The sequence below is a fragment of the Ixodes scapularis genome, unplaced genomic scaffold (genome assembly GCF_016920785.2).
Source record: "Ixodes scapularis isolate PalLabHiFi unplaced genomic scaffold, ASM1692078v2 PGA_scaffold4__175_contigs__length_147842914, whole genome shotgun sequence".
Classification (NCBI taxonomy): Eukaryota; Metazoa; Arthropoda; class Arachnida; order Ixodida; family Ixodidae; genus Ixodes; species Ixodes scapularis.
Genome location: NW_024609879.1, coordinates 106,054,460 through 106,067,688, shown reverse-complemented (window position 1 = coordinate 106,067,688; position 13,229 = coordinate 106,054,460). Strand labels below are relative to the sequence as shown.

The window sequence follows — 13,229 nt, the reverse complement described above, 5'->3', positions numbered from 1 at the left end:
CCTTTCATGCAAATCCCTCCTTCGCTATCCCCTTGGAGAAGGCTGGCTTGTGTGGCCGAGATTCTGGTGATTCTTCCTGTTTCCTGGAGGGCCTTGCTTCGGTTCATGTAACACCAGGAGTTTATCCCAGTGGGGCAAGCGATGTTGCTTTTGCTCCTCGTCAATGGAGTATAGATGCAGGAGACTGGCATACACTCCACGCTGCATGGAGTGTGGGGTCACGTGGCAAATTTGAGCGAATCAGAGTGCCTTCTTCGCCAGTGTGGCCAATAAGAAAACGTGCAGTGTTGTTTTCTACGCGGTTTCACGGTCGGTGTGCACAATGTCTCGCAAGAAGCTCTATACCGAAAGAAGGGTTAAAGTGCTCTTTCCAATGAGGGATGCCTGTCTGCGCTAGACATAACGAATGTGGAGCGAGTGCGCATTTGTAGTTTGCGTAGTAGGTGTCACCAAACGTGACATAAACGAAAACTTCAGAATTCAAATATGCCATTCTAGCACACTCAATTCTTTTTTTCTCTTCAAATATTATGTATTTTGCGAAACCTTCTTTGTTTACTGTATTTGCATGAATATAACGCGACCACGAATATACTGCAAGGGCAGATTTTGATGCCCTCAAAACAAAAAAAACAAAACATTATTACTATTATAACGCGAGCCGAAGGCTTCGTAAATTTACTGCACTCAGGGGCATAGCAGAAGTGAAAAGGCAATGTAAATCGAAGAGTATGTGTTGACTGTACTCATCCTCACTGCGCAGGTCCTTCCGTTTGCAATCAACTTGGCGACTTTGCGAATATGCAGTAGCACCGCGCCTCATTCTTGTTCTGGTCCCTTTCACACAAAACAAACCTTGTGTTGCATGATTGCATAAACACGGTCGGTGGTCTTGCCTTGGCTTGTATGGACTTGACTTGGCCTGACTTGGCTTGCATTGGCTAGTTCCCGCGTGGCATGCTGCATTTCTGCGGCGTGCTTTTCGGCGTGCGTTGTACAAACACGAAAGCGGTAAAAATGCTCCTATGTTTTTTATTACCTCCCTTCAGGTGGCCCAGTAGTTAATATATTTACTCCCACACCCCCACTTCTCCTCCCACCTGATCTCCTGCATTGAGCCGGAGGGATGGCTTTTTCCAGTCTCGTGCGCCTCGTGGCTGTACTCGATTCCGAATATATCGCGAGGTGCGTTTTGGAGCACATAATTTCAAAGAAAACAAAAAAACTTGCGTTATATTTGTGCAAATACGGCACATTCTCTACACATGTTGAGGAGTGACATAAAAAAGATAAAAAATTTGTTGAAACTTGCATTCATGATCTTATCTGAACAGAGCCTTCTGTCACTACGTCTGCAGCGGTGTAAGCATTGTGACTGTGGCTTTAGGGATAGTCTTAACAGAGTCAATGCTTGTTTGTGCAGCTAATGAATGCCGAAGAAACAGGCACCGAGGGCATCCGCTCGGAGCCGACCGTCTGGTTGGACAGGCTTGCCGCCATCTTTAGGTGAGTAGACCAATCACCTGGACTTTTCGAGCCGGCTCTACTGCCCATTTTATGTGAGAAGTGCGTTGAGGGAAGATGCTACGCGAAGACCCTTTTTATTTAATATAAATCCTAGGATAATGAAATTTTACATGCTTATAGGGTTTTTTCTCCTCCCTTCAGAACAGTCATTAGTTCTGACATAGCTTCTATACTTTACGTTCAGCACCCCATACAATTACGAAAAATAGGTGTTTTTGTGCACAGCTTTTGTCATACTAAGTTTTCACCAGAAATAGATTGCAACAGCTTATTTTGTTCCTTATGAGGTCTAGGATGCTGATAACTAATCAAAAAGTTCTGCATAGTTTTCCTATCAGTAAAAATAAAATAAAGATGCTGTAATGTTGTACTTTTAGAAGTCATCTAGAAGTTCATCGCAATTTGCATAAGCATATATCAGAAAATTACAGGTCGAAATAGATACCGTATTTATTTGAATATAAGGCAAGGTTTTTTTTTCCAAAATCCGTAGTCTCAAAGTCCCCGCCTTATCTTGAAGCTCACTATAGCAATATGGCGATTTTTTTTCTTTTTCTGGGGTCCTTCAACTGCCCCCTCGCCTTATAATTGTGACCGCCTTATATTCGAATAATACGGTATCAGCAATCTATACACCTTTAAGAATATGTGTGCAAAATTTCATTATGATGTGATAATTGTGAGTATCAAAAAAGGAGTGCACAAACTGTGAAGACTGCCGAAAATCATGAGAGAAAAATGCATCTGAAAGTTCAAAAGTTACATTCTCATACCTGCCAACTCTTCCGAATTTTTCGTAAAATGTATGAATTTGGACTACTAATTTTACGATTTTACGAATCTTGCTTCAAATTTTACGAAAAAAAATTATATATAAAAATTATTTGTTTTTACTTTTTTTTTTGTAATATTATTGCTGGCCACAAGAGGGCAATAGGTACCGTCCACGGCAGCCTCATGGTTTTTACTATCCGTCTATCCGGTGGCCACGGACCCAAAGCCAACCCAAAGCCCAAAGCTTTTGTTCGTGTGTTCGGTGTGTTCAGACGTGGTTGGGCCTCTCTGTTTTGACCACTTTCGAGGTGAGCAGTGTGGCGTCTGTGTGTGTTTGTTGCACGTGTAATCGTAGCATTCCCCTGTTCACTGTGGCTTTGCGGCGCAATGGCGAGCTCCAAACCTCAAAAGAGGTACTTTCAGGTGTTCTTGAAGTTCTACACGTCAGAATTCCCGTGCTTCGTGCCAACCAAAAAGGGAGAGAAGTTTGGATTCTGGTAGCACGTGCACGTGTGATGTAAGTGTTTCGCTCGGTGACAAGGCTGACATTAGCTGCACATCGCTTCGTGCACGGTGGCAAGGCTGACATTAAGTTGCACATCACATTCTTGCATTAAACACCCTTTTAGTGCCCCTTTACACGCTTGGTTGCTTTGCGGCCCCGCTTGACCGCCGAGTTGACTGTGCCCGACATTGAGCGCAGGCACACGAACGTGACGGTGGCCGCGGGCCAGCCCCACCCGTGCCAGCCCGTGGTGGAGGAGGTGTGGCCGGTGCTGTCAAGGGCCTGCCACCGCTACCAGGGGGACACGAGGGTCATGGAGCGCTGCTGCCGCTGCATACGCTTCGCCGTGCGCTGCGTGGGGAGGCAGTCTCACGCCCTGCTTCAGCCGCTGGTCACGCAGGTGGGACGCCGAAATAAGACCGACCGGGCTGCAGCCTTTCAAATCAATCCTTTTTAGTGCAGAATGCATTTTAACCCCTTGTCTACTCATTTCTTTTCTTTAAGAAACAAACATACAAATATTATTTTAAACAGGAAATTTGCAATAAAATAAGATAAAAATATTTTCTTGACTTCCAGGTGTCATATCTTGCTCTAAGCCAGGCCTCTTGTCTAAGACCCACTGACGTGCAGACGCCGAAGTTCATGGGAGGCTTGCACAATTCACATCATTAACATCACTCCCGTCACTGCCGATCATACTATCGTCTGATTCCTAAAAATCAGGAATGCCGAAGAATTTGTCGTTACATCATTAATCCCATTCAAAAAGAAGGCTCTGTATCTCTTTGTCGGCTAAAGTGGATCTCCGTGCCAAAGCCTTGTTGTTTTAGCATGAACGCTCAAAAACAACTGCTCTTTCTTTTTTTTGGTTAAATGGAGCATTTCTTTTTCTGTCAAACAGCAAAACAAACGAGAACACTGCCCAAGGAAAATGGAGCGACAGGGGTGGTTTAGCCATCTGTCAGAGAACTCGCTAAACAAGCGTCGGGCTTTATGGTCCGTAAGCGGTGGCACGAGTGACACTCGTTAATAGGAGGCAAGGGGTTAACGGAAGCAATCTTGAGATTTGCGTAGCTGTCTAGTAATCATGCGGACGGATAGGACTTGGCAGTGGCGTCATCGGCTATATTTAACAAGCTGTTAAATTTAACGGGATGTCGTGTTATCGGGTCGTGTGGCTGGTGCCACTGCAGGTCATACGACCGCCTGACATGTGTCGGGCCGCACCAGGTCGCACAACGTCGCGTTGTGGTGTCACGTGAATTATGGCGTGAAGTCGTGGTGTCAACGACATTATTGGATCTAGTAATATTGGACACCAAGACATGGGGCAACGTGACTTCAGGTGTCGAGTCGTGCAACATTGTGCGATTTTATGAGACACTGTTGTTAGGCCTAGTGGTTGTTGCTGGCCTCACTGCTGTGGTTAGGCCTAACTGTTGTCGTTGGACACTACCTCTGTTGTTAAGCCTAACGACATTCACGAGCTGCTTGCCTCGAATGTGTGCAAGCCCGTCGCCTCGGTTCCAACGGTTCTTAAAAGCCAACAAGCAGAATTTCTTTATCAGAGCTGGACGTCTTTCCCTCAATTCTATCTCAATTTGACAACGGGATAGAAAAAGGGTGCTTTTTGTTTGAACTTCGAGGGATGTGGTAATCCGTGAGAAGCACAACGATGGCACACCGTGTTCGGGAATTTCCCAGCAAAAGGTCCTGGACCATAGCGATATTAGCTTGAGATTGGGGTAGAGGAAAGAAAAAACTTTCAGCCTTTCTACTCTGGGTAAGAAGAAAGACTAGCGAAGCTGTACGCTTGTCCCCTGTGTTTCTTCTTCGTCCCACGCCTGTTTTGCGTGCTGTTTCCTACAATGAATTCCCACCAACTTGCCCAACTATCCATTCTTCTATGATAGTTGGAAAGGTTACCGCAATCTATGAGCGACGGCGGCAACCAGGCTGGTTGTCTGATTGCCGCCGTCGCTCGTAGATGGCGGTAGCTGTCCAGAGTTCTGTGTCGACATATGTTTAATACCAGACACGAAACTGTAGAAACTAGCTTTTAACAGCTCTGCTGTAATAGGGACAAACAATGTCTCAAACCAACTCAAACTGCGGTGTCTGAACTTTGGTTGTACAGATGGTGCAGCTGTACCAGGTGCATCAGCACTCGTGCTTCCTGTACCTGGGCAGCATACTGGTGGACGAGTACGGCTCGGAGCAGGGCTGCGTGCAGGGACTCCTCGAGATGCTTCAGGTAAACACTGCGGGAGATCGTCCCGAAACTACTCACCTCGTCGACCACACGCTTCGTGGTTTTTCTGCTGAGGTGTGAATGAAGCAATGAAGCAATGTGAAGTTGCAATGAAGCTCAAGCTTTATATTTATAGCATTTATAGGGTCAGCTGCGAGCGCTTTCGTTTCAGTGGCAAGGTAGCCTCGGTGGTGACACAATGCCGATGACGTTATTAGTGTGTTGTCACGTGACACCATGATGTCATCTGCATACCTGCCCACCCTCCCAAACTTTCCGGGAGCCTTCCAAATTTCGATCACATCTCCCGATTGTGCGGACGCGGCCTCAGATCTCCCGAAAAATGTCCGCCGTAATTTTTTTTTTTTTTTTTGTGACGCCTTATTGTTATAATGATCACGCGTGTGTCATTGCGAGTTACTCGAGAGTAAGTTTAGGTTACTCCGGCGGGTTACCACGTGACAGCTCAGAGCAGTAGCGTAAAACAAGGGTAGATTTTCAAACGCCAAGGCACGAAACCTCTACTCCTGAAGTTAGAGCGCATTTTGGAACACGGCTTATATGACCATGGGTGCGCTAGGCTTCAGTTGACTTTGTTAGGTCGTCGAGTGAGGTGCGGAACGCCGTACTACTCTTCATGTTTCCCCGAGTTTAATTGGAACCACTGATCTGTTGGAACGATCGATGGCACTTTCAAAAGCCACGAAGAAGTACTTGCAAGTATTTCTAAGATCATACGCGACTGAGTTTCCGTGCTTTGTCGCTTCGCTGAAAGCTGACAAGTATGAATTCTGTACTATGTGCGCCTGTGATGTGTGAGCGTTTCGCATGGCGGCAAGCTTGACATCAAGATACACATCGCTTCACGAAAGCATCAGAACCATGCTGTGCCGTAGAAGGGCAGGGCACCACCGGCAGTTTACTCCAAAACAACTGCGAAGACAATGTGATTCGTGCAGAGTGCCTCTTCACAAGGTTTCTTGTAAAACTAAAAAAAAAAAAAAAAAGCTTCACCCCTTCTCCCTGCGCGGCGGTCGCCCGAATTTTTATGTTGCTAGGTTGGCAGGTATGCATCTGACACTGTGACACTTATGATCTCACATGACGTAACGTCCGGGTACACCTAGATGTCAAGTGACACCATGAGATGTTGTCTCGCGACTTGACGTTGCGTAACATAAGGCCACATGACCACGTGCTTTCTTGGCTCGCGTGTAATGCTGTATGCATCTCTTGTTTCTGGTCTTGTGCGAATAGTGGATTTTGAGTTCAAAGCGAATTCAAAGCCAATGGTGGTTTTGGCTGAATATTTTCGAATTGAATAACAAATAGTTTTTCCACGCCTTTCACTACCATAGCATAATGCTTAGATGAAACCCCAGCTAAACTTGTGAAGGTTGTCCAACTAGTTTATTTATAAGCCAAGTTTAGTCTACCTATATTTATGAACTGCGACCTCATAAGGCCTGATGTTTTGGGGATGGCAAGTAAACGACGGGTTTGACATAAAATGAATCCAATAGAAATGGCCAACTATACCCAGTTGACTGAATTTATAAATCTTAAATATTTTTTTTTTTTAATTTGAAGTTTAAAATGAATGAATCGCGCATGATGAATGGAGGTTATAAGGGCATCTCTGCCTAACATATACTCTTGCAAAACAGTCAGTTTAATTTTGGAACTTTTACTATGATGTATATACTGTAAAGCCCTTAATGTTTGCGAGCCCTTAATTTTGCAGAATATTGCGAATTGAAAATTTTGCGAAATTTGAAGGCATGCGAAAATTTTGGTCCTTAAGAATTTCAATGCAAATCTCTAGAATTCGCGAAATTTAATTGCCGCGATTATGTCCTCTGTGACCAATTCGAGGAAAAGAGCAGCCACAAAGATAAAGGGTTTTACAGTATACACATTCACAAAGTTTCCATTTATTCTCATATACAGCCGGAACGTGTGCACCATCCCGCTTTGAATGTATGGTTTTTTTTTCAAGCACGCGATAGACGGATCTCACTAAGCGTTCGGCGCATGCGTGATGCCACCTTAACTTTAGTTCACAGGAGGCAGACGACCGCGAATGCGAGAGCTAGTGCCGTCTAGTGCTAAACACGCGCAGAGCTCCGGGGGGTTGTCGCACTTGTAGAATGACTGAAGTTCCCTTGATGCATTGCGGCAGCGGTGTCGTATTCAAACTGGCTGGTGAGATCGGCCTATTGCAGCATTCATACTTTTCCATGTGTTCATTGCGGCGGGTTACTCCGTTGAGTGCGCTTCTTACCGAGCACCGATGTAATGCGGAGAAACAACGTCCGCAGAGCTCGCTTCCGCTGGTGTTGCTTCTCCGCTGTGCACCGGTGTTTGATAAGAAGCGCACTCAAAGGGGTTGACCCGCCGCAATCAACACTTCGAAAAACGCAAATAGTGCAGTTCTTCTCGAAGCGAAAATTGAGTAGTCTATTATTCGGAACTACTATACGAAATTTCGAACATTCGCACAACCCTACTCGTTTCCCTTTTTTGCAGGCGTTTTGTGGACCCACTTTTAGGCTGCTGGGAGGAGCAGACGCCCTGCGGCAACATCCTGACACCGTTGACGACCTCTTTCGCCTCTGCACCAGGTGAGGCAAAGATGGAGGCCATTTGTTGTAGCAGACAAACTGCCGGGAAGAGGCCGCATGCGTAAGAACAAGGAGCCAATCAAAGCCCAGTGCACCGATGCACACTGGTCGTCAGCCGGAGCTTTGTATCTTGTAGTGTGCCAGTCTTGGAAAAGGGTGCTGACGGGTGCTTCTCCCATTTCATGATGGAAAATTGATGCAATTGTACTGACTGAGGGGCATAATGACGCCATTTATGTTTGGCGATTTGGGGCCTTTGCCTCTCCTGCAGTTCTTATTTGCAATAGCCCATTAGGTTAAAAGCTTCCGACTGCAACAAATAAAGATAAAAGAAAGCAAGAAGGCCATAATAGTGGTTGTTTTTTGTATCTGTTCGAAACAGTCCCTTTCCCTTCGAAGCACTCAAGTCAAAGCTGAGCTAGCACCTACCACGTCTGCTGTGTTCACTCTGGGAATTTTTGTATATGCAAGCTCTGCTCGCCTGTACTGACCTGTAGTAAACATATCGCACTGTCCAGCTGGGTTTACACTTTGCTCTGGACCATGCAGGTTTCTCCAGAGGGCACCACTAGTGTTCCTGAAGAGCACCGTGCTAACGGGTGTGCTGCAGTGCTCCCTGGCGGCATGCACGCTCGACCACAAGGAGGCCAACGCTTCGGTCATGAAGTTCCTCTTCGACCTGGTTCACAGCGGACGCTCTAAGCAGGTACAGAACTGTTCTACTGGCTGGGGTTTGATTCGGCCTGGGGGTTGCTGGAAGGCTGATTAGGATGGATAGCTTTCTCCGGTGTCTGTTCCATTTTCTCCCTACTGGCTAAAGGTTTTGGCACATTGTAGAGAAAGGAGCAAGCACCAGTAGGTTGAGGCATCCGGCAGCATGCGTGGCGATAGGTGTTGCAAACTCGCTTTTTAATCGCGTCGGCTTTCGTGTTTACAGACATTGTACCAGCAAGCATTCAGATGATGCTTCATGGTGCACGTTTTAACCCGACGGTCGTGCTGCACTGGTCAAATCGTCCCTTTACGGTGGTAATCCAGGTTGCCATACTTTGAAGCAGGCTAGCTTCTCGCTCTGCAGTAATGTCAGAACAACGGAAGTAGATTCGGTGACAAGTTAAAAGAGATATGCAAAGGAAAAAATGTTTTCTTTATACATCCTGGATAGGAAAAGGATGTGATAAAATAAGTTTACAACAAAATAAAAATTTTTAGAGCTATATTTGTGACGCAAAACAAATCTGTAGTTGTGCCCACGGGAGCCCACGGAAAAGTGGCTATAGCAGTCGCGTGACTGTCCACTAGTCACGTGGTAGACCTGTGTGCCGCCGCACTTCGCCACCGCCACCACAAATTACGAAGGGGCCGTCCAGCGCTGCTGCTGAAGTCCCCAGATCCCCCCCGCCGCCACCGCCGCCGCGCCGCATGCTGAGCGTGGCACACCGCCGGCTGAACATTTTTTTTTTATACGCAGGAAGTAATTTATAGTAATGTTTGAAATAAAAAAAAAAAGACCTTCACAAATCCTGTCCAATCCAAAAAATTTAAAAATGGAAAAAAATGTCCTCACAATTATATTACTTAGCGACTTTTGTCCACGCTGCCGCCGCCGTCGTCGGTTTTCTGACCTACGCACAGGTGCATCACATGGTGTTTGCTATCTTTTGGGAGCTTCCTATGGGCTCTAAAAGTTACTTCTTAATCCTCATTTTTTTTTGTTGTACATAAGGGGTGACACCACCTTCAAGTGTCAAACCAGTAGCTCAATATTGATGAAATTTGAAAGGCCTATTCATCTCTTTCCCTAAATACACTCTATGAAGTTTAACCTCCATAGGAAAATTTTACGATAAGCTACAGGAGGAGTTATACAGTTATAGATGTAAGTTGCCTCATTTAGCAAGGAATTCTATCATATAAAATTGCTGCAAAACATTGAGCATTTTTAAGCTTCAGCCTCAACTAGAACACATTGGAAGTGGGACTATCTATTTTGTACCCTTATATCTGCACTTTTTCTATGCGAAATATTCATTTGACAAGCATTCCAAATAAAGGGACATTTTGCCCTCATAATAACCCTACTTTTTGTTTATAAGAACTTCATTTAAACAGGAAAATAAATATCTAGCCACATTCCTCATTACATTTCAGTTCATAAACATCCGTAGCAAAGAATAAATTCGGCAATTCATTGAAATGAGATTTCCTCAAACGAAAATTGATGCAAGAAATGAAAGTGCTTTACACATCTCTGTAACGCGAAATTAGAGCGCAGCTCTTCAGGAGGAGTAGGGGTGAGTACGGAGGGGAAGGTATGCCCCTCCTCGTCCGTACGGTTCAAATTCATGTTGAGGTCACGTGATGTCAGTTTTCCCGCTAAATCTAGCAGAGAAACTGAATTTGCTTATGGGGGACGTGACACAAAGTCACGTGACGTCGTTTTCCCCGCTAAATATAGCGGGGAAACTAAATTGGCGTTTTCTTCGCTTTTCTTCAAGTGTCATATTGTTGTCAGGATGTGGCCATTGATTGAGAAACGAGTGAGGAATAGGATGTGCTTGCAATACACGAACCGGCGTCAGCAATTGTGGGCGGGGCGAGCATCATCAAGAAATAAAGTAGACAAACCTACGTTCGTTTCTATAAACCAATATCGGTTTTAGTTTGTTTTCTGTTCAATCAGGACGGGCTTTCCAATTCTTGTCTATGTGCATAGCCTCTTCCATCTGAAAGCTGGACTTCTACTTGCCAAGTTGCCTGAATCGGCTGACTCGAACGGGTGAATTGAGGCGCAACCAACAACGCAGTCAAGGGTACGATGTGGGCGTAGCCGACATTGAGCTAAACGTCATCACCCTTGCCCCTTTTTGCTTGCTTTTTCTTCTCCGAGCAAGTGTTCGGGGGACGTCAGCAACATTTCCTCTCGGCGCTCAGCGGTGTCCACGTGGTTGGCGTAACGCGCACGCACAGCGCCCTCTTGGAAACCGTCCAGCCGTTCCGCCGTAGTCCCGCCGTTACTGCCATCTTCCGCGTCACAACCGCTGTCATCGTCGCATCGTTTGTGATTATTATCTCTCAGAGTTTTGTTCACACTACGGACACTGCGTGCACATGCTTATGCCGCAGTTATGCAGACATCATTGAATGTCGTAAACACCAAAACGTGGTAAGAGTGCTGTGCAAACGACACTTGCGCCTGGCACACGCCCACCCCAATCCTGCCCGTCGTTGCGTAAAGGATCACGTGACATCTCGTACCAGGTGATAGCCATGTTTTTGGCGGCTTGAGGTCAATGTTGCCGGACAGAGTGAAAGCTTCGGTTTCGATTTCTGCTCATGTTTAAAATTAGATTTAGCAATATACATCCCATCTTTTGCAAAGCAAATGACATATTGTCTATTAATAGTGCTTTTTAGTGCAAAATCACTCATTATCTGAAGATCTATAGAATTGAGCGGAGCTGCCTTTTAAGGTATTCCAATAAAAATTTGCAAAAGCATTTACTATTAGTTGTGGAACCACAATACATAAAAATGAGGAAAGTGAGCTTTTCTCAAAAATTGCAGTTTTAAGGTAGTGTCCCCCCCTTAAAACATAGATTAATAACTAACTTTTAGAGATTATAGGAAGCTCCCAAAAGAGTGCAAACGCCACGTGACTGTAGTAACCAGTCACGTGACTCTAATAACCACTTTTCCGCGAGCTCCTGCTGGCACCAGTTACAAATTCTTTTCTTGCCGTAAATATAAGGTCTAACATTCTTTTTTTTTTTTTTTTCTCACTGTACATTTATTTTATAACATCCCTTGTCCAACCAGACTGTATAAAAAAAAGCTTTTTTTTTTGTGCATATGTCTTTTAAGAGGTTGGGAGGAGCTCTTTCCGCTTCTTTCCACTGGAGAGGAGGCGACTTCCTCTCCAGTGTTTGCTTTGCTAAACTGGAAAGTGGTGGGAGGGGTCCCCCCTAAACTCTTAACTTATCACCGATTCGAGTGAAGAAGAGGGAAATTTTATCCACCAACCCAAGCTTTCCTTTATCGTCCCTCTGTCTCCTGAACACTTACGACGCCCCTGATTCTGTACATATATTCTGCTGATGATCAGTCTCTGTTGTCTGTGTTGTGTTGGTTTCCCCACTAGATTAGAAAAAAGTGTGTTAGTCAGCAGAAGCAAAATTAATTGGGTGGTGTTTTCACACAATATTCTTGCGTCTCGTGTCAATAAAAGTGACCTTTAGGTTTTTCGTTTGCATTCAGGATGCGAGCGACTTTGCAGAGCGCCGGAGCATAGTGGGCACATTGCTGGCGTCCCAGGGTCAGGCCCTGGTCACGACCTTGATACAGTCGGCCATCTTCTGCCTGCCGACCTCGCTGCTCCCAGATGTGGCCGAAACCCTGTATGAGATGCTCCAGTTTGACAGACAGGTAGGCCTGGGTATTCCACAGCGTCTGCTGGCAGTCGTTGGGCTGGCCGTAGCCAGGCCGACTAGCAGGCGGTCCCGCGAAGATGGTGGGATTTGCCGGCTGTAGTGGTGCAGCAAACAGCCAGTTTTGCCTAGGTGGAGGTATCTGACTGCAGCCATGCCGATGAACTGCCAGTCCCGGTGACGGTGGGATAGGCTGCCATAGTTGTGTTGGCAAGCGGCCAACTCCCGCTGGCATGGCCGAATTGGCTGGTTGGTAAGGATCATGGCCCCCCCCGGGCCATGATCCTTACCGAGACGCTGTTTATGTGCCACGTAACGAGCTTCTAGTAGTGGCATGTAAACAAAATAATGCACACAGCGACGGACACATGGCGATATACATACGCTGTAAAATGTACTGGTAGTTGCCGGTGTAAAAAATATTGCACGAAAAAGCCCCCCCTCTGGGTAACTTCTCAGCCTGCCCCTCTCCCCCCCGGGAAGATGTAAAATCTATGCTGCTGGTTGCGTGTTCTTTTTCTTGTAAAATGCCGTAAACGATTGTAACGATTGGTCGCCCACTTGGTTGTCATACTGTTGCACTGCTTGTGAACTCAGAATCGAGCTTACAAACATGTTTTATAAATCGCTATAATTACGGATTCTCGGACGCCTTGAGTATATTTATCACAAACGAACGGAAACAAACCAAGTTGCGTTGAACGCTTACACAGTGAGAGGTCGGTCGGACTAAGGTTTTATTAACGGTGGTTCACGCTGTAGATGAATTTAGCCGGTAGTTTTACTAAGTACTATTAAGATTGACAAAGGCAGCGGTAATACGGATAGGGGTGAGAGTGATTATTGAATTTATTGCATTAAAGTTAGGGAGATGGAAAGAGCTGGTGCCGCCCCTGGCCCAATTTTTTGCCAGCTCTTTCCCTACCCCTACCTTCAATGCAATAAATTCAATAATCACTCTCCCCTCTTCGTTCACTATATATATATATATATATATATATATATATATATATATATATATATATATATATATTCCTCCTCAAAAAGAATGTCCCTTTCGTGTGGTCCCAAGACCAAGAGCAGGCGTTTCTTTCCCTCAAAGCGGCACTAACAACACA

At 45.5% G+C, this 13,229-nt stretch overlaps 1 protein-coding gene across 2 annotated transcripts in view; it reads left to right on the top strand.

Annotated features, from left to right (window-relative positions):
- LOC8041491 (transportin-3) overlaps positions 1-13,229 on the top strand; it is a 97,743-nt gene that overhangs the window by 58,439 nt on the left and 26,075 nt on the right. For both annotated transcript variants that reach the window (XM_040213165.3, XM_040213166.3), the window contains exons 18-23: positions 1,424-1,506; positions 3,005-3,206; positions 4,947-5,063; positions 7,590-7,684; positions 8,234-8,390; positions 11,942-12,109. In XM_040213165.3, coding sequence (XP_040069099.2) covers positions 1,424-1,506; positions 3,005-3,206; positions 4,947-5,063; positions 7,590-7,684; positions 8,234-8,390; positions 11,942-12,109 — 822 coding nt within the window. The remainder of the gene's footprint in view (positions 1-1,423; positions 1,507-3,004; positions 3,207-4,946; positions 5,064-7,589; positions 7,685-8,233; positions 8,391-11,941; positions 12,110-13,229) is intronic.